This window comes from Lithobates pipiens, unplaced genomic scaffold (assembly GCF_037356315.1).
Source record: "Lithobates pipiens isolate NorthernLeopardFrog02 unplaced genomic scaffold, aLitPip1_a1.2 Scaffold_126, whole genome shotgun sequence".
Taxonomy (NCBI): Eukaryota; Metazoa; Chordata; class Amphibia; order Anura; family Ranidae; genus Lithobates; species Lithobates pipiens.
In genome coordinates, this window is record NW_027507714.1 from 1,453,182 (window position 1) to 1,474,796 (window position 21,615).

The 21,615-nt window shown below is 46.9% G+C and overlaps 1 protein-coding gene across 1 annotated transcript in view; it reads left to right on the forward strand.

Annotated features, from left to right (window-relative positions):
- LOC143973867 (protein mono-ADP-ribosyltransferase PARP9-like) overlaps positions 1 to 21,615 on the forward strand; it is a 77,701-nt gene that overhangs the window by 49,179 nt on the left and 6,907 nt on the right. The window contains exons 5-7 of the mRNA XM_077474738.1: positions 7,232 to 7,789; positions 15,520 to 15,662; positions 15,854 to 16,007. Coding sequence (XP_077330864.1) covers positions 7,232 to 7,789; positions 15,520 to 15,662; positions 15,854 to 16,007 — 855 coding nt within the window. The remainder of the gene's footprint in view (positions 1 to 7,231; positions 7,790 to 15,519; positions 15,663 to 15,853; positions 16,008 to 21,615) is intronic.

Genomic DNA, 21,615 nt, shown 5'->3' on the forward strand with positions numbered 1-21,615 from the left:
TGCTGCAGAGGTTGTAGGGGTGGGGGGGTCAGCCTGTCAGTGCTCAGACCATACGCCACACACTGCATCAAATTGGTCTGCATGGCTGTCGTCCCAGAAGGAAGCCTCTTCTAAAGATGATGCACAAGAAAGACCACAAACAGTTTTCTGAAGACAAGCAGACTAAGGAGATGGATTACTGGAACCATGTCCTGTGCTCTGATGAGACCGAGATAAAGGTATTTGGTGTCAGATGGTGACAAGCGTGTGTGGGGGCAACCAGGTGAGGAGGACAAAGACAAGTGTGTCTTGTCTACAGTCAGGCATGGTGGTGGGGGTGTCATGGTCTGGGGCTGCATGAGTGCTGCCGGCACTGGGGGGCTACAGATCATTGAGGGGACCATGAATGCCAACATGTACTGTGACATACTGAAGCAGAGCATGAGCCCCTCCCTTCAGAGACTGGACCGCAGGGCAGTATTCCAACATGATAACCACCCCAAACACACCTCCAACACCACCACTGCCTTGCTAAAGAAGCTGAGGGAAAAGGTGATGGACTGGCCAAGCATGTCTCCAGACCTAAACCCTATTGATCATCTGTGGGGGATCCTCATATGGAAGGTGGAGGAGGGGAAGGTCTCCAACATCCACCAGCTCTGTGATGTCATCATGGGGGAGGGGAAGAGGACTCCAGTGGTGACCTGTGAAGCTCTGGTGACCTCCATGCCCAAGAGGGTGAAGGCAGTGCTGGAAAATAATGGTGACCACACAAAATATTGACACTTTGGGCCCAATCTGGAGATTTTCACTTAGGGGTGTACTGACTTTTGTTGCCAGCGGTTTAGACATTAATGGCTGTGTGTTGAGTTATTTTGAGGGGACAGGAAATTTACACTGTTATACAAGCTGTACACTCACTACTTTACATTGTAGACAAGTGTCATTTCTTCAGTGTTGTCACATGAAAAGAGAGGAGAAAAGATTTACACAAATGTGACTGAGGGGTGTACTTACTTCTGTCAGATAATATATAATATATACAGTGCCTTTAAAAAGTATTCATACTCCTTGACATTCCCCACATTTTGTTACAACCAGAAACATAAATGTATTTTATTGGGATTTTATGTGATGGACCAACACAAAGTGTCACATAATTGTGAAGTGGAAGGAAAATTATAAATGATACAAATAAATCTGTGAAAAGTGTGGGGGAGGGGCATTTGTATGGCGCCCCCCGGAGTTAATACTTTGTAGAACCCCCTTTCTCTACAAGTCTTTTTGGGGGTGTCTCTACCAGCTTTCCCATCTAGAGAGGACATTTCTGCCCATTCTTCTTCTTTGTAAAATATCTCAAGCTCTGTCAGATTGGATGGAGAGCGTCTGTGATCAGCAATTTTCAGGTCTGGCCACAGATTCTCAATGGGATTTAGGTCTGGACTGTGACTGGGTCATTCTAACACATGAATATGCTTTGATGTAAACCATTCCATTGTAGCTCTGGCTGGATGTTTCGGGTCGTTGTCCTGCTGGAAGGGGAACCTCCGCTCCGGTCTCAAGTCTTCTGCCGACTCTAACAGGTTTTCTTCTAAGATTGTCCTGTATTTGTCTCCATCCATCTTCCCATCAACTCTGACCAGCTTCCCTGTCCCTGCTGAAGAAAACCATCCCCACCACATGATGCTGCCACCACCATGTCTCACGGTCGGGATGGTGTGTTCAGGGGGATGGGCGGTGTTCGTTTCCCCCACACATAAAGTAGAATTTTGGTCTCCTCTGACCAGATCACCTTCTTCCACATGTTTGCTGCCCCCTCCCCCACATGGCTTCTCACAAACTACAAACAGGACTTCTTATGACTTTCTTCCTCCAATGTCTTTCTTCTTGTCACTCTTCCATAAAGGGCAGATTTGTGGAGAGACGACTAATAGTTGTCCTGTGGACAGATTCTCCCCCCTGAGCTGTGGATCTCTGCAGCTCCTCCAGAGTCACCATGGACCTCTTGGCTCTTCTCTGATGAATGCTCTCCTTGCCCGGCCTGGTCAGTTTAGGTGGACGGCCATGTCTTGGTAGGTTTGCAGTTGTGCCATACTCTTTCCATTTTCTGATGATGGATTGAACAGAGCTCCGTGAGATGTTTATAACCTAACCCTACTTTAAAGACTGAAAAATACGGGGGGGGGGTTAGGGGGCGACAAGGACCTTGAAACGTCAGACTTTAGATTTAGACTACATACTTGGTATAAAAATATAAATTTTATTGGTACAATACAAAAGAAAAATATGTGCAAAAAACATAAAGTTTAAAACATACGTCTAAAAATGTAAAAAACATGAGCAGACAAAAAGATTGTTACAACATGTAAGATAAGTGAGCTGCTGTGCGTCAACGCGTTTTGCTAGTTCAGTTCATCAGGACACATGCAGGGGTAGTTTGGAAAGAAACAGGTCTCACTATCTAAAACAGAAAAATGATATCGTATGTCCATATAAAACAGGGATCTGCAATTAGCAGACCTCCAGCTGTTGCAAAACTACAAGTCCCATCATGCCTCTGCCTCTGGGTGTCATCCTTGTGGTTGTCAGAGTCTTGCAATGCCTCATGGGACTTGTAGTTCTGCAACAGCTGGAGGTCCGATAATTGCATATCCCTGATATAAAACATTAACACATGTATAATAACAAGACCACATTGGACTCTAAAATAGCATGTTAGGGGTGTATTCACCTTGTCAGCACCAAAACAAACGTAGAGAAGAACTCCCTGGCCAGGCATCAAAACAACCAGATAAGCCGGGTAATGCAATTCCTATATATAGAATGCCGACTATGGTGTGTAAGATATTCAACTAAAATAAAGTAATCACACTTACTGAATATCTAAATCACGATGTGTATATCTTGTGGCAATATCCAGGTAAAGAAGAGATCACTGGGGCTGCGTTTCAACATTAGTCTGTAAGAAAAGCCATATAAGGCATCAATGATAATAAAGCAGCCTACTCTCTACTGAGAGGCCAAGAAAGATCGTTACAATCAAACCAACATGGTGCCCAATCACCTAAATGGGGCCTGCAAGAGAGTAGATAGAAAGGGAACTTATACTTATTACTATAGGCGGTCTAAGTCATATAAGTAACTAGGGATGAGCTCGGTGTTACTCGAACATCGTCTGTTCGGCGAATTCAGAACTTTGTGGGCCGTTCGCACCAAATTCGTGTGGCACAAACAGCCCACAATACACTACGCCATCGCAGTGCATTGCTGGCTCATGATCGGCCAAGCATGCACTGTGACCCCGCATGCTTGGCCAATCACAGCGTCGGCAGCGAGGAGAGCCATGATTGGCCACAGGCAGGATGCCTGTGGCCAATCATAGCTCAGGGGGTTTAGTACACGCCCCACACTATATAAGGCTGGCAGCGTAGCGACCTTGTGTAGTGTGTTCCGGCGTGCAGAGAAAGAGCAAGATAGGCAGGGACAGTGTGTTCTTTTCTCAGGCTTCTGCAGGAGTTAGTGGGTGTTGTGTGCCTCCAGCATGGTATACACCTGTATCTACCCTTTATTGCTGGAGTTCTCTAATACAGGCATCTGCAGGAGTTAGTGGGGGTTGTGTGCCTCCAGCATGGTATACACCTGTATCTACCCTTTATTGCTGGAGTTCTCTAATACAGCCATCTGCAGGAGTTAGTGGGGGTTGTGTGCCTCCAGCATGGTATACACCTGTATCTACCCTTTATTGCTGGAGTTCTCTAATACAGGCATCTGCAGGAGTTAGTGGGTGTTGTGTGCCTCCAGCACAGTATATACCTGTATCTACCCTTTTTTGCTGGAGTTCTCTAATACAGGAATCTGCAGGAGTTAGTGGGTGTTGTGTGCCTCCAGCATGGTATACACCTGTATCTACCCTTTATTGCTGGAGTTCTCTAATACAGGCATCTGCAGGAGTTAGTGGGTGTTGTGTGCCTCCAGCATGGTATACACCTGTATCTATCCTTTATTGCTGGAGTTCTCTAATACAGGCATCTGCAGGAGTTAGTGGGGGTTGTGTGCCTCCAGCATGGTATACACCTGTATCTACCCTTTATTGCTGGAGTTCTCTAATACAGCCATCTGCAGGAGTTAGTGGGTGTTGTGTGCCTCCAGCACAGTATATACCTGTATCTACCCTTTTTTGCTGGAGTTCTCTAATACAGGCATCTTCAGGAGTTAGTGGGTGTTGTGTGCCTCCAGCATGGTATACACCTGTATCTACCCTTTATTGCTGGAGTTCTCTAATACAGGCATCTGCAGGAGTTAGTGGGTGTTGTGTGCCTCCAGCATGGTATACACCTGTATCTACCCTTTATTGCTGGAGTTCTCTAATACAGGAATCTGCAGGAGTTAGTGGGTGTTGTGTGCCTCCAGCATGGTATACACCTGTATCTACCCTTTATTGCTGGAGTTCTCTAATACAAGCATCTGCAGGAGTTAGTGGGTGTTGTGTGCCTCCAGCATGGTATACACCTGTATCTACCCTTTATTGCTGGAGTTCTCTAATACAAGCATCTGCAGGAGTTAGTGGGTGTTGTGTGCCTCCAGCATGGTATACACCTGTATCTACCCTTTATTGCTGGAGTTCTCTAATACAGGCATCTGCCGGAGTTAAAGTGGGTGTTGTGTGCCTCCAGCACAGCACAGTATACACCTGTATCTACGATTTATTGCTGGTGTTCTCTAATACAGGCATCTGCCGGAGTTTAAGTGGGTGTTGTGTGCCTCCAGCACAGTATACACCTGAAGATACCCCTTATTGCTGGTGTTGTCTGTTGCATATCTTGCATATTAGCCTTTAAAATTAGCACTTTTGATTTCGAATGTTCGAGTCCCATAGACTTTAATAGGGTTCTAAAGTTCGTACGAATTTTTGGTCCGTTTGAAGGTTCTGGTGCGAACCAAACCGGGGGGGGGGGGGGGGGGGTGCTCGGCTCATCCCTAATAAGCAATCATATTAACAAAGAAGATTTGAAGCATTTCATGCAGCCCACACCTACCAGTACCCCCTGCTTTATACTTCTCCACAACGTCATCCCTGACCTGTCTGGTGTGTTCCTTGGTGTGTTCCTTCATGATGCTGTTTGTTCACTAAGGTTCGCTAACAAGCCTCTGAGGGCTGTATTTATACTGAGATTAAATGACACACAGGTGGACTTTGAAGGCAATTGGTTCCTCTAGATTTTAGCTAGGGGTATCAGAGTAAAGGGGGTGCCATACAAATGCCCCTTCCCCCCCCACACTTTTCACATATTTATTTGTATCATTTATCATTTTCCTTCCACATCACAATTATGTGGTCCATCACAGGGGTAGGCAACCCCCGGCACTGGTGCCACAAGCGGCACACAAAGCCTATTTTGCCGGCACTCGTCTCCCTCCACATCAGCAGCGCAGGGAAGTGTCAGCGAGACATTAATGAATTCCAATCTCAAAATTCCTCACACCGCACCGGCACTGCGGGGGAGGCACTGCGGGGGAGGCACTGCGTCCCCACACATTGTACAAGATGGGAAACATTGATTGGTTCTCTAACTTTGCTGTAGCTTCAATCATTAGCTGTTCTGATGGAGAAGAGATTGGGTGCAGTTCTAAGGGGGGGGGTCCCTGTTTCCAGGAGGAGGACTGTCAGTGGCCACTGCAAAAGCCAATCACAGTCCTGCTAGCCCCGCCCACCATATGAAGGAAGATGACACACTTGGTTGCCACTACCAATCTCAGAAATCAGGTGACAGTTTGTGGAATTATTATGGAGATTCTTGGAATTTTTTTTTTATTATTACTGAACCCCGACACTGTGTGTCCCTTACTACTGACCGCCGACGCTGTGTGTCCCTTACTACTGACCGCCGACGCTGTGTGTCCCTTACTACTGACCGCCGACGCTGTGTGTCCCTTACTACTGACCGCCGACGCTGTGTGTCCCTTACTACTGACCGCCGACGCTGTGTGTCCCTTACTACTGACCGCCGACGCTGTGTGTCCCTTACTACTGACCGCCGACGCTGTGTGTCCCTTACTACTGACCGCCGACGCTGTGTGTCCCTTACTACTGACCGCCGACACTGTGTGTCCCTTACTACTGACCGCCGACACTGTGTGTCCCTTACTACTGACCGCCGACACTGTGTGTCCCTTACTACTGACCGCCGACACTGTGTGTCCCTTACTACTGACCGCCGACACTGTGTGTCCCTTACTACTGACCGCCGACACTGTGTGTCCCTTACTACTGACCGCCGACACTGTGTGTCCCTTACTACTGACCGCCGACACTGTGTGTCCCTTACTACTGACCGCCGACACTGTGTGTCCCTTACTACTGACCCCCGACACGGTGTGTCCCTTACTACTGACCGCCGACACGGTGTGTCCCTTACTACTGACCGCCGACACTGTGTGTCCCTTACTACTGACCGCCGACACTGTGTGTCCCTTACTACTGACCGCCGACACTGTGTGTCCCTTACTACTGACCGCCGACACTGTGTGTCCCTTACTACTGACCGCCGACACTGTGTGTCCCTTACTACTGACCGCCGACACTGTGTGTCCCTTACTACTGACCGCCGACACTGTGTGTCCCTTACTACTGACCGCCGACACTGTGTGTCCCTTACTACTGACCCCCGACACTGTGTGTCCCTTACTACTGACCGCCGACACTGTGTGTCCCTTACTACTGACCGCCGACACTGTGTGTCCCTTACTACTGACCGCCGACACTGTGTGTCCCTTACTACTGACCCCCGACACTGTGTGTCCCTTACTACTGACCCCCGACACTGTGTGTCCCTTACTACTGAACGCCGACACTGTGTGTCCCTTACTACTGACCCCCGACACTGTGTGTCCCTTACTACTGACCGCCGACACTGTGTGTCCCTTACTACTGACCCCCGACACTGTGTGTCCCTTACTACGGGGAGATCTGCTGGGGAGGTCTCATTTCCTGAGCAGTTTAGGAAGCCATTATAACTAGCATCCAGATAAAACGAATGTCTGTCAGGAAGGAATTCTATGGAAGTGTGCCGACAGAAAAAAAAAGTTTCTTTCTATTTCTAACCAATGTGAAACCTTTCAGTGCCAGACTGCAGCAGTTGTAGCTGGAAGCTGATTGGTTGCTGTTGCAATATAACGTTGCTTATGATCCCGGTTCTTATATAGTTGAATCTCAGTAAATGGCAGTTACATTGTTGCTGTTTTCCTCTTACAGATCCCACACCTGATATCGGTGACGCCTCTTCTAATTCACGTGATTCAAAAATCCCATGTTTGATAATTAATGCAGAAAGTGATGAGGATGCTGAGGAGGCCAAGGCCTGGCTGGAGAACGTTCTCTACACTCACCCCATCTCTATACACAATAACCTCGTCCTTCTGCTTGGGCAAGAGGAACACGATATTCTCTCATCTTCTGATTTCCCAGATGTCTTCATTGAGGAGAAGCTGAGTAATGGGAAGTGTCTTCTAGAGATTGATGGTCCCCAGCAGGAAAAGATCAAAGGAGTCATCAAGGTGGAGCAACTACTCTTAAACGTTCAGGAGAAGCACGCTGTGACGCTGGAGGAAGAGCTGGTGGAGGCGGCTGTGGTTTGGTTCTATGAAAATGCTGGTGGAGCCTGGAGATATCCAGCCAAAGCCAACCGAGAGATAGAGAAAGCCTTTGTGACCCAAAGTGACCTCACGCTGAATTCAGAACCCCATCATACGATCTGTATGAAGAGCCCCACGGCAAAGGGGAGGGATGGATCGTTTTGGCTGGAGAGGCGCCGTAAGTACAGCAACACATTTTACTAGACGGTGGTGTCGGGGACTTGAGCTCGTATAGTGAGGAACGCAGTGTTGTAATTCCTCGTCTAGATGTGTTCTCCAAGCTGAGGTTGTCCATGGTCATAGCTAGGTAGAGGTCTCAGCTAGAATGATGGGCAAAGAGGCTTCTAAATATCCTCAGGCCTCCTGTGTTCCCAACAGATACATCATGGCAGCTTATGGTGCACAGGCAGCTAACCCTTTCCTCACTGTGATTGGCAGATCTCGCACAATGTTTTAGGAAGTGTTCCTTATCTCCTAATAGGAGGCCATGAACATCTCAGTCTAGCCCGGTTCCACATAGTGCAGCGGATGGGAGCGGTGTGATGGTTGGGGCGTTGTTGGGTTCATAAGAGGGGAGCAGTGAAGGTCGCTAAGCATTAGATGTGATCGGTACCCTTCACAAGTAGAAGGGCAAAATAACAAAGAAAAAGTTCTCTCATCCACCAAAGGACACGGTAAGCCCTATACTGTCAGGTTATACTGCTGATAATGGGGGAATGGGACACCGACAAAAACAATTGTTAGCTGTCTCAGGATGACCCCTGCTACTTCAGTTTGTTGCTATGAGTATATGGACATCTGTGGTCTGCTGAGAAAAGCCAACCTTTTTTCTTTAGTCAAGATTCTTAGTTAGGGACGAGCTTCGTGTTCGAGTCGAACATTGGCCGTTCGGCGGATTCCGAACGTTTTGACCGTTCGCGTCAAAATTCGAGTGACGCGCGCGCGGACCACAATGCACTGCGTTGGCGCAGTGCATTGCTGCCCGATGATTGGCCAAGCATGCACTGTGACCCCGCATGCTTGGCCAATCGCAGCGCCGGCAGCGAGGAGAGCCATGATTGGCCACAGGCATCCTGCCTGTGGCCAATCATAGCTCAGGCTGTGTAGTGCACGCCCCACACTATATAAGGCCGCCTTTAAGGCGGCCTCCTGTAGTGTGTTACTTTGCATCTGAAGCAGTGGGTGTTCTGTGTACCTTCAACACAGTACACACCAATCGTTTTGGGCTGATTTCCTATCTTGCTGCTGTGTAGTGGTTGTGGTCTGTGCCCTGACTGCAGTATACACCACTATATTCACCTCACCTATATAGCTAGTGATCTAGCTTTAACCACTTAACAACTGCCCATTGCCGATTAACGGCTTCAGGGCGGTTGTTTAACTCAGAGAGGCCGTTAATTAACGGCCTCCCAGAATTCTGCTCTCGCGTGCCCCGAGGTGTGCGCACTCGAGAGCATCCGTGACCGCCGGGTCCATAGGACCCGGCGCATCACGGATCACGGTAAAGCACTTTTTAATTCAGCACTTTTATTTAGCACTTGGCACTTTCCGTTGTTGTGGTTATATTGAAGAAAGCTCAATATATGTTATAGCTTTCTTGGGATAATTTTATATATATTATTTGGATAATTTTAATATTAAATTTTGATAATTAGGCACTTGGCACTTTGTTAGTGGTCTGATTACTGAAGATAGGGCAACACTATTTATTGTATTATTTCTATTTCTTGGTTGGCTGGCCTATTTGGAATGTTAGCAGCTGTTTTTCTCTTTTTGGTTTAATTTTATTTTGCACTCAATATCCATTTTTGCACTTGAGTATTTTTGTTTCTTTGATTTGCATAGGGACGGACAGTTGCCATCATGATTCCTGGCTCAGATCTGTCCCTATGAGCAAATTCCTTAGATTGAGGAGGAATTGCTCCTTACTGGAGGATTATCTGAGGGAGGCGGAGTTCTTGAAAACTCGCTTCCTACAGAAAGGATATGCAGCTAATGATCTTAATCGGCTCATAACTGATGTCACCTCGAGAGAAAGATATGATTTATTGAAGCCTAAAATAAGAGATGAAGGGGGAGAGTTTTCTTCTCGTTTTTCGTTTTATACCACCTATTCCAATCAACACTTTTCGATTTAAAAAGATTTTTAGAAAACACTGGGTCGTTTTAAAAAAAAAAGACAGAATACTAGGTTCCTTGCTCTCGGAACTACCTTGGGTCACCTACAGAGGTGCACCCCCTCCGAGACTCCAGATAGCCCCAAATGTAATTAGACCCCCAGTAAGATCAAGTTTTTTTTGTGGATTTTAAGGGCAATTTTCAATGCAGAAAGTGCAAGGTTTATCTAAATAACCAGTCTTAGGGAGAGAGAGTACCTCTTTCAGCTCTAATGTTACTGGTCAAATGTATGAGTTGGGAAAACCCCAACTTTCCAAAGTGAGGGGGACATCTGTATACCTTTGCGGATATTTAGATAACCAGCTTCTCTGAGTGCGGGAAGTGGTTTCTAGGGCCAAAAAGCTACAATTTCACTCCAATCCTCCTCCCTGATTAATTGTTTCCAACTCACTGGTGTCACCGCACAGATTAGCAGATCTATGTACAGTTTCTGTAGGTCTTCCGGAACAGGGTGTTATATCCCCAGTCTCTGTTAGGGAATGGTTCTAAGGGTCCTACTCCAACTTGTATACATTTCCCAAACCAAAAGTGGGAATCCACCCCATCTTGGCTCTCAAGGTCCTAAATGTCTTCATTCTGGCCCAGGAATTCCACATAGAATCCACCAGGTCTGTCAGAGCCTCCCTTCATCAGGGAGACTTCCTGGCCTCTCTGGACATCAAGGTTGTGTGCCTACGTGTCTATTTTTTCAGTACATCAGGGCCATCTGGTCCATAGTTTTGCTGTGGGCAACTCCAGTTTGTGACCCTGGAATTCAGCCAGGCTCTGCACTGCGAGTGTTCACAAAGGTGCTGCCCCCTGTGTTACCCTTACTGCGCTCCCAGGGTTTTCCTCTTGTTGGATACTTAAAGTAGATGGATACTTGCTGAGGGAACAATCCATTAGCAGGAAGTTCCTGCCTTAAAGTGGGTGTAAACCCTTACAACACACTTTGACCTACAGGTAAGCCTAAATTTAAGGCTTACCTGTAGGTCCAAGAAATATCTCCTAAACCTACACGGTTTAGGAGATATTTGCTGAAAGACAGGCGCCGCTGTCTATGGTGCATGCGCCGTAGACAGCGGTGCGCAGGCGCACTGAGCGCGGCACCGTCAACGACGAAGATTTCACGCGTGGCGGCTCCCGTGCGCATGCACGGGAGTGACATCGCGGCTTCGCCGAATGACAGCGGCAGAGCAGCGAGACCCACCAAGAAGATGGATGCTCCTGACTACAGGGGACAGCGGTGACTTCCCTGGCTCCTGTGTCAGGTAAATGACACATAATGGACTACTATGCGATGTGATGCGATGCGATGCATAGTAGTCCATTATGCTTTACCTTTGCAGGGAATCAAAGAGGAAGTAAACTCATCAGGGTTTACTTCCTCTTTAAAACTCCCTCTTCTGCTCTGCAGGATTGAGATGGAGCCCTTGGTGTGCGCAGCCTATTGTATTAGGGCAGTGATGGTGAACCTTGGCACCCCAGATGTTTTGGAACTACATTTCCCATAATACTTATGCATTCTGTGTAGTGGAGCATCATGGGAAATGTAGTTTCAAAATATCTGGGGTGCCAAGGTTCGCCATCACTGCATTAGGGTGTGCACCCCAGAGCACAAACACACGTGTGTGTATATTAGCAGAGCAGTGGATGGTGTCAGTAGTGCTTTTTTTTTTTTCTTACAATTTTATTTTTTAACTTCTTTTTTACAGTATTATTTTGTATTATTTAAATTTTACAAGTTTTTTTAAAAGCCCTATTGGGCTTTGGTGAAATATCAAGGGTCTAAACAGACTACTAATGTCTCACCTTTTTGAAAGGGTCTGAGGACACAGATTCCCCAGCCCCGTTTTCGCTTCAGCTGCACTGGACAGTAAAGGAATGGGAAGTGCTCTGTGCTGAGCGGCTTCCTGTTCATTCACAAACTGAAACATAGAACAAACAGTTTACTATGCTTCAGTTAAGAATGAACATGGGAGCGACTGGTACAGATCACTCACTGTGTTCATTCAGAAAGGGAAGGGGCCAGGAAACATCCCCTGCAGAAGCTGGTGGGAGAGGAGAGAAGGGAAGCTGGCAGCACTTCAGGTGGGAGACGGGGGTGGGGGGGAATCGGCACAGTGTGCTCATTCACATCCATGACTCCCTGTGCTCACACCTATGGATGGAGGGCATTTTGGTGATCTTCATAGCTCCAGACTAGTTCTGGTGGCTGTAATACCTGATCGGACTGCTGGCAGATGCTCCATGTGTTTCCTGATCAGGGGTCTCTAAACTTTCTAAACAATGGGCCAGTTTATTGTCCTCCAGACTTTAGGGGGGCCGCACTGACCTTGGAACCAAAAAAGGATATCTCCCCCCTCCCCTCTCATTCACAAGGTTGCGTTTCATGTTGCCATGACCTTTGCAAGGTAAGTGCTGGCTGCTGAACCTGTAAAGAACCCTTTTTAGTCTTACACAAGGACAAGGTGGTATTGAGGCCCAGAGTTTCCTTCCTGCCTAAGGTAGTTCCTGCTGTTCATATGTGCTATTCAGAAATCATGAATTTCCATGTGAAACGCGTCTGTCTTTTCCCTCTCCTGCCTGATCAGTTGTGGTTGTTCTTATGGACTTTGTTCAACAATAAAGCCGTTTTTTTTGAGCCAATCAAAAAATTGACAATTTATTTGTCAATCAGCAAATAGTTTGTCCTTCCCTCTGTCCGCCCTGGTTCATCATCAGGAGATTTCCCTTTTCCTGGAGGTCTGGCTCTCTATCATTCCTGATGGTACCTGTATAGGTGAGCCAAATATAGCACCCTTGTCCAAAATAGGGCTGCTAGTAAATTTCGTTGTGCTAGGTGGTATCTAATTGGCTAATTTGTAGTCTTTTCATCATTTGGGTTTCTCCTAAGCTTAGGTTTAACAGTGATTACTCCTGTAGCACTGACCCCCCCCACCCCCCGGCTGATTTGCTGGGCTTACCGTCACCTTATTGACCTCGTGTACATCTAGGGGTTTCCCGAGGCAGATGGCCCAAAGAATTGTAGAAACTGACACTGGATTCGCTTTTGGGATTTTTATTTGCAAAAAAGGGTAGGCAAATGTGGAGGGTATGACAGTGGGCACTATGTACAGGAGAGAAGTGTGGAGGTTATGACAGTGGGCACTATGTATAGGAGAGAAGTGTGGAGGGTATGACAGTGGGCACTATGTACAAGAGAGGAGTGTGTAGGATATGACAGTGGGCACTATGTATAGGAGAGAAGTGTTGGAGGTATGACAGTGGGCACTATGTATAGGAGAGAAGTGTGGAGGGTATGACAGTGGGCACTATGTACAAGAGAGGAGTGTGTAGGATATGACAGTGGGCACTATGTATAGGAGAGAAGTGTTGGAGGTATGACAGTGGGCACTATGTATAGGAGAGAAGTGTGGAGGGTATGACAGTGGGCACTATGTATATGAGAGGAGTGTGGAGGGTATGACAGCGGGCACTATGTACAAGAGAGGAGTGTGTAGGATATGACAGTGGGCACTATGTATAGGAGAGAAGTGTGGAGGGTATGACAGTGGGCACTATGTATATGAGAGGAGTGTGGAGGGTATGACAGTGGGCACTATGTACAAGAGAGGAGTGTGTAGGATATGACAGTGGGCACTATGTATAGGAGAGAAGTGTTGGAGGTATGACAGTGGGCACTATATATAGGAGAGAAGTGTGGAGGGTATGACAGTGGGCACTATGTACAAGAGAGGAGTGTGTAGGATATGACAGTGGGCACTATGTATAGGAGAGAAGTGTTGGAGGTATGACAGTGGGCACTATGTATAGGAGAGAAGTGTGGAGGGTATGACAGTGGGCACTATGTATATGAGAGGAGTGTGGAGGGTATGACAGTGAGTAGTATGTACAGGAGAGGAGTGTGGAGGGTATGACGGTGGGCACTATGTATAGGACAGGAGTGTGGAGGGTATGACAGCGGGCACTATGTACAAGAGAGGAGTGTGTAGGATATGACAGTGGGCACTATGTATAGGAGAGAAGTGTTGGAGGTATGACAGTAGGCACTATGTATAGGAGAGGAGTGTGGAGGGTATGACAGTGAGTAGTATGTACAGGAGAGGAGTGTGGAGGGTATGACGGTGGGCACTATGTATAGGACAGGAGTGTGGAGGGTACAACAGTGGGCACTATGTACAGGAGAGAAGTGTATGACAGTGGGCACTATGTACAAGAGAGGAGTGTGTAGAATATGACAGTGGGCGTTATGTATAGGAGAGGAGTGTGGAGAGTATGACAGTGGGCACTATGTATAGGAGAGGAGGATGAAGTAATCTGGGAAGGAAAAATTTAAAGGTTTGTGGAAGGATGATTAGGGACTGCGTAGTGGTTAATCGGGCCATATATGGATTGAAATTACCAATTAAGCAGAGACCATCCATAGTCGATCTATGTATGGGGTAGCTAGTTTTACACAAGTCAACCTATTAACCGACTTGAGTACAACCAGCCTGTCAGGTTTTCCCCGAAACAATCAGTGCTGCCAGCTATAGTTAGCAGCACTAATCATTGTATTCACTGGTTGAATAAAGCTTCTGCCACAGACTTGTTGTAGAACACTTCTAGTTAACTGAAGGGTGTAGACCAATTTAGAGAGCCCTCATACAGTACCAGTATCTCACAGCCGGTCTGGCGATACCATACAAGTGTGGATTCACTTGGGGTCTTTCAACAAAGCCTCCAGGCTCTTTCTGAGAAGCCAGCCTTCAGCGAGTCCACCCCTGGTTGCTTCCTCAGTTGCTGGGCCTCTCCACAGATGAGACGGCACCGGACCACCTCCGAATCCTCCCTCCAGTTACTTTGCCTCGGGCTAGCCAGCCCAGAGACTCGGAATTGGATGGATCCGCACTCCAGGCCATGAGGGTCCTGGGGGCTGGTCAGGAGGACCGGGACCAAACACAGATCTTCTGGACTGGAACCGAGAAGCGCGTGATGTCAGTACCTTAAGTACCCTCTCCCAGAATGCACAGCAAGATGACACGCCCACTGGGCTGGTTCGGAGAAAAGTGACACTCAATGCGCCCGGCTGAACTAGGTTCTCACACTTGCCAGTGATGACAGCGCCACCTGTGGCCAAGCAGAACACAGTGCAATCCAGCTAGACTGGTACTGAAACCATAACTTGGTATAATTAAACCCAAAACCCAACTGCAGTTCTAGGAGCCTTAAATAGAGAAAAACACAGCTCTTTAGGAACCAGCGCTACATACTCCCCCTTCCATTTTAGACGATGTCTGGGAAAGAAAGAAAAAAAACTTCTAATCCTAGAAAAATTGAGTACCTGAACGCCAAGGATGCGGTGACGTACAACACGTACGACGAGCCGAGAAAAAAGAAGTTCAATAGCCAGTGCGGCTCTTCTGCTTGATTTCGAGCAGGCGTGAACTTTTTTGCGATGGACTTGTGTACACACGATCGGACTTTCTGACAACAAGTTTTGTTGTCGGAAAATTTGAGAACCTGCTCTCAAACATTTGTTGGCCGAAATTCCAACAGCAAATGTTCGATGGAGCGTACACACGGTCAGACTTTCCGACAACAAGCTCGCATCCAACATTTCCCGTCGGAAATTCCAATCGTGTGTACAGGACATAAGACTTCCTATGTTCCTCAATAGATATTGTACATTGAGAGAGGTGAACAGAGCGACATCTGTCTATGGTCCGTATATGCCTGGACCTCAGTAACATTGTTTTCTTTCTGCAGCTTTATTTACCAGTTCCAAGGCTGGCCAGAAGAAGCACAGTCCTATCGATTGGCCCTCGTCGGTGGTTCTTGTGGATCCTAAGAGTCAGGAATTCCAGGACTATGTTAAGAAATTTAAAAAAGACCGACTTACACTGGTCAAGGTAATGCAATTGAAACACTTCTGCTTGTTCTTGTACTGAGTATGTGAGAATGATGGCCGGCATTTATCGCTCTTCAAAGAGGGAAATGTGAAATGCATATTAATGAAGTGCTCTGGGAATCCTTTGTCATGCATTAAATGTTTATTTGTAATACAAAGATTGTATATTATATCATCTGCATCATTTTCCAGATGGAGTGCATCCACAACAGATATCTCTCAAAAATATTCCAGTCCAAAAAGGAGACAAATAAGAAAACTGTCCAGTTATATCAGGCGGTCCCCAGGCAGTTCACACGGCTCATCTGTGATGTCGGCTTTCAGAGTATTTTTAGCAATCCTATAGGTGAGTTCCGGAGATCATTAAAAGTTATAAAAAGGACAGTCAGTCTGATGTAAACGATCTGAAAAAGTATCATCTGTGAACGTTTTTTGGACTTTTACAACATATTTGAACAGGTAAACATTAAATCTTGATTCATTTATTGCCTACAGATAAAGGTGATAATATTAGAATAAATGAAACATACTCACTAGGGGGAGGGGAACCTCTGGGGGGGATGTAGGATGGAGGAGGACCTGGGGGGAGGGGAACCTCTGGGGGGGATGTAGGATGGAGGAGGACCTGGGGGGAGGGGAACCTCTGGGGGGATGTAGGATGGAGGAGGACCTGGGGGGAGGGGAACCTCTGGGGGGGATGTAGGATGGAGGAGGACCTGGGGGGAGGGGAACCTCTGGGGGGATGTAGGATGGAGGAGGACCTGGGGGGAGGGGAACCTCTGGGGGGATGTAGGATGGAGAAGGACCTGGGGGGAGGGGAACCTCTGGGGGGATCTAGGATGGAGAAGGACCTGGGGGGAGGGGAACCTCTGGGGGGATGTAGGATGGAGAAGGACCTGGGGGGAGGGGAACCTCTGGGGGGATGTAGGATGGAGAAGGACCTGGGGGGAGGGGAACCTCTGGGGGGGGTCTAGGATGGAGAAGGACCTGGGGGGAGGGGAACCTCTGGGGGGATGTAGGATGGAGAAGGACCTGGGGGGAGGGGAACCTCTGGGGGGATCTAGGATGGAGAAGGACCTGGGGGGAGGGGAACCTCTGGGGGGATGTAGGATGGAGAAGGACCTGGGGGGAGGGGAACCTCTGGGGGGGGTCTAGGATGGAGGAGGACCTGGGGGGAGGGGAACCTCTGGGGGGATGTAGGATGGAGGACCTGGGGGTCCTAGTAGATGATGGGCTCAGCAATGCCAAGCTGCTGCTAACAAAGCAAACAGAATATTGGCATTAAAAAGGGATCAACTCCAGAGATAAAAGGATAATTCTCCCCTCTACAAGACTCTGGTCCGGCCGCACCTGGAGTATACTGTCCAGTTCTGGGCACCAGTCCTCAGGAAGGATGTACTGGAAATGGAGCGACTACAAAGAAGGGCAACAAAGCTAATAAAGGGTCTGGAGGATATTAGATATGAGGAAAGGTTGTGAGCTCTGAACTTATTCTCTCTGGAGAAGAGACGCCTGAGAGGGGATATGATTTCATTATATAAATACCGGACTGGTGACCCCACAATATATAAATACCGGACTGGTGACCCCACAATATATAAATACCAGACTGGTGACCCCACAATATATAAATACCAGACTGGTGACCCCACAATATATAAATACCGGACTGGTGACCCCACAATATATAAATACCAGACTGTGACCCCACAATATATAAATACCGGACTGGTGACCCCACAATTTATAAATACCGGACTGGTGACCCCCAATATATAAATACCAGACTGGTGACCCCACAATATATAAATACCGGACTGGTGACCCCCAATATATAAATACCAGACTGGTGACCCCACAATATATAAATACCGGACTGGTGACCCCACAATATATAAATACCGGACTGGTGACCCCACAATATACAAATACCGGACTGGTGACCCCACAATATATAAATACCAGACTGGTGACCCCACAATATATAAATACCGGACTGGTGACCCCACAATATATAAATACCGGACTGGTGACCCCACAATATACAAATACCGGACTGGTGACCCCACAATATATAAATACTGGACTGGTGACCCCACAATATATAAATACCGGACTGGTGACCCCACAATATATAAATACCGGACTGGTGACCCCACAATATATAAATACCGGACTGGTGACCCCACAATATATAAATACCGGACTGGTGACCCCACAATATATAAATACCGGACTGGTGACCCCACAATATATAAATACCAGACTGGTGACCCCACAATATATAAATACCGGACTGGTGACCCCACAATATATAAATACCGGACTGGTGACCCCACAATATATAAATACCGGACTGGTGACCTCACAATATACAAATACCGGACTGGTGACCCCACAATATATAAATACCGGACTGGTGACCTCACAATATACAAATACCGGACTGGTGACCCCACAATATATACACACCGGTCTGGTGACCCCACAATATATACACACCGGTCTGGTGACCCCACAATATATACACACCGGACTGGTGACCCCACAATATATAAATACCGGACTGGTGACCCCACAATATATATACACCGGTCTGGTGACCCCACAATATATAAACACCAGACTGGTGACCCCACAATATACAAATACGGGACAGGTGACCTCACAATATATAAATACCGGACTGGTGACCCCGCAATATATATATATATATATATACTGGACTGGTGACCCCACAATATACAAATACCGGACTGGTGACCCCACAATATACAAATACCGGACTGGTGACCCCACAATATACAAATACCGGACTGGTGACCCCACAATATACAAATACCGGACTGGTGACCCCACAATATACAAATACCGGACTGGTGACCCCACAATATATAAATACCGGACTGGTGACCCCACAATATATACACACCGGACTGGTGACCCCACAATATATACACACCGGTCTGGTGACCCCACAATATATACACACCGGTCTGGTGACCCCACAATATACAAATACCGGACTGGTGACCCCACAATATACAAATACCGGACTGGTGACCCCACAATATACAAATACCGGACTGGTGACCCCACAATATACAAATACCGGACTGGTGACCCCACAATATACAAATACCGGACTGGTGACCCCACAATATATAAACACCGGTCTGGTGACCCCACAATATATACACACCGGTCTGGTGACCCCACAATATATACACACCGGTCTGGTGACCCCACAATATATACACACCGGACTGGTGACCCCACAATATATAAATACCGGACTGGTGACCCCACAATATATATACACCGGTCTGGTGACCCCACAATATATAAACACCAGACTGGTGACCCCACAATATACAAATACGGGACTGGTGACCTCACAATATATAAATACCGGACTGGTGACCCCGCAATATATATATATATATATATACTGGACTGGTGACCCCGCAATATATAAATACCGGACTGGTGACCCCACAATATATAAATACCGGATTGGTGACCCCACAATATATAAATACCGGACTGGTGACCCCACAATATATAAATACCGGACTGGTGACCCCACAATATATAAATACCGGACTGGTGACCCCACAATATACAAATACCGGACTGGTGACCCCACAATATACAAATACCGGACTGGTGACCCCACAATATACAAATACCGGACTGGTGACCCCACAATATACAAATACCGGACTGGTGACCCCACAATATATAAATACCGGACTGGTGACCCCACAATATATAAACACCGGACTGGTGACCCCACAATATACAAATACCGGACTGGTGACCTCACAATATATAAATACCGGACTGGTGACCCCGCAATATATATATATATACTGGACTGGTGACCCCGCAATATATAAATACTGGACTGGTGACCCCGCAATATATAAATACTGGACTGGTGACCCCACAATATATAAATACCGGACTGGTGACCCCGCAATATATATATACCGGACTGGTGACCCCGCAATATATAAACACCAGACTGGTGACCCCACAATATACAAATACTGGACTGGTGACCCCACAATATATAAATACCGGACTGGTGACCCCGCAATATATATACACCGGTCTGGTGACCCCACAATATATAAACACCAGACTGGTGACCCCACAATATACAAATACGGGACTGGTGACCCCGCAATATATATATATATATATATATACTGGACTGGTGACCCCGCAATATATAAATACCGGACTGGTGACCCCACAATATATAAATACCGGATTGGTGACCCCACAATATATAAATACCGGACTGGTGACCCCACAATATATAAATACCGGACTGGTGACCCCACAATATATAAATACCGGACTGGTGACCCCACAATATACAAATACCGGACTGGTGACCCCACAATATACAAATACCGGACTGGTGACCCCACAATATACAAATACCGGACTGGTGACCCCACAATATATAAATACCGGACTGGTGACCCCACAATATATAAACACCGGACTGGTGACCCCACAATATACAAATACCGGACTGGTGACCTCACAATATATAAATACCGGACTGGTGACCCCGCAATATATATATATATACTGGACTGGTGACCCCGCAATATATAAATACTGGACTGGTGACCCCGCAATATATAAATACTGGACTGGTGACCCCACAATATATAAATACCGGACTGGTGACCCCGCAATATATATATACCGGACTGGTGACCCCGCAATATATAAACACCAGACTGGTGACCCCGCAATATATAAATACCGGACTGGTGACCCCACAATATATAAATACCGGACTGGTGACCCCACAATATATAAATACCGGACTGGTGACCCCACAATATATAAATACCGGACTGGTGACCCCACAATATATAAATACCGGACTGGTGACCCCACAATATATAAATACCGGACTGGTGACCCCACAATATATAAATACCGGACTGGTGACCCCACAATATATAAATACCGGACTGGTGACCCCGCAATATATATATACCGGACTGGTGACCCCGCAATATATAAACACCAGACTGGTGACCCCGCAATATATAAATACCGGACTGGTGACCCCACAATATATAAATACCGGACTGGTGACCCCACAATATATAAATACCGGACTGGTGACCCCACAATATATAAATACCGGACTGGTGACCCCACAATATATAAATACCGGACTGGTGACCCCACAATATATAAATACCGGACTGGTGACCCCACAATAGGGAGAAAACTTATTTGCAGTAGGGAGTTTAACAAGACTCGTAGCCACTCATTAAAATTAGAAGAAAAGAGGTTTAACCTTAACCACTTGCTTACTGGGCACTTAAACCCCCCTCATGCCCAGACCAATTTTCAGCTTTCAGCACTGATGCACTTTGAATGACAATTGCGCGGTCATACAACACTGTACCCAAATGAAATTTTTATCATTTTTTTCCCACAAATAGAGATTTCTTTTGGTGGTATTTAGTTACAGCTCGGAGTTTTATTTTTTGCTAAACAAACAAAAAAAATGCAAAAAAAAAAAAAAATCATATTTAATAGTTTGTTATAAAATTTTGCAAACGGGTCATTTTTCTCCTTCATTGAAATGCGCTGATGAAGCTGCACTTGTGGGCACTGATAGGCACAGATAAGATGGCACTGATGGGTGGCACGTATGGGGGGCACAGATAGGTACCACTGATAGATGACACTGATGGGCACGGATATGTGGCACTGGGGTGCAGCACTGTTGTTGAGGCAGACTGTGGGCACTGATGGGTGGCACTGTGGGCACTGATGGGGGGCATAGACTCGCTGATCACAGAGCGTGCCCCTCAGGGGGCGCGCAGGCCACTCGTGCAGGTCTGCGCTGTAGCCATCATTCGGCTATAGCGCGGATCTCAAGCAGTTAAACTACATAGAGTGTT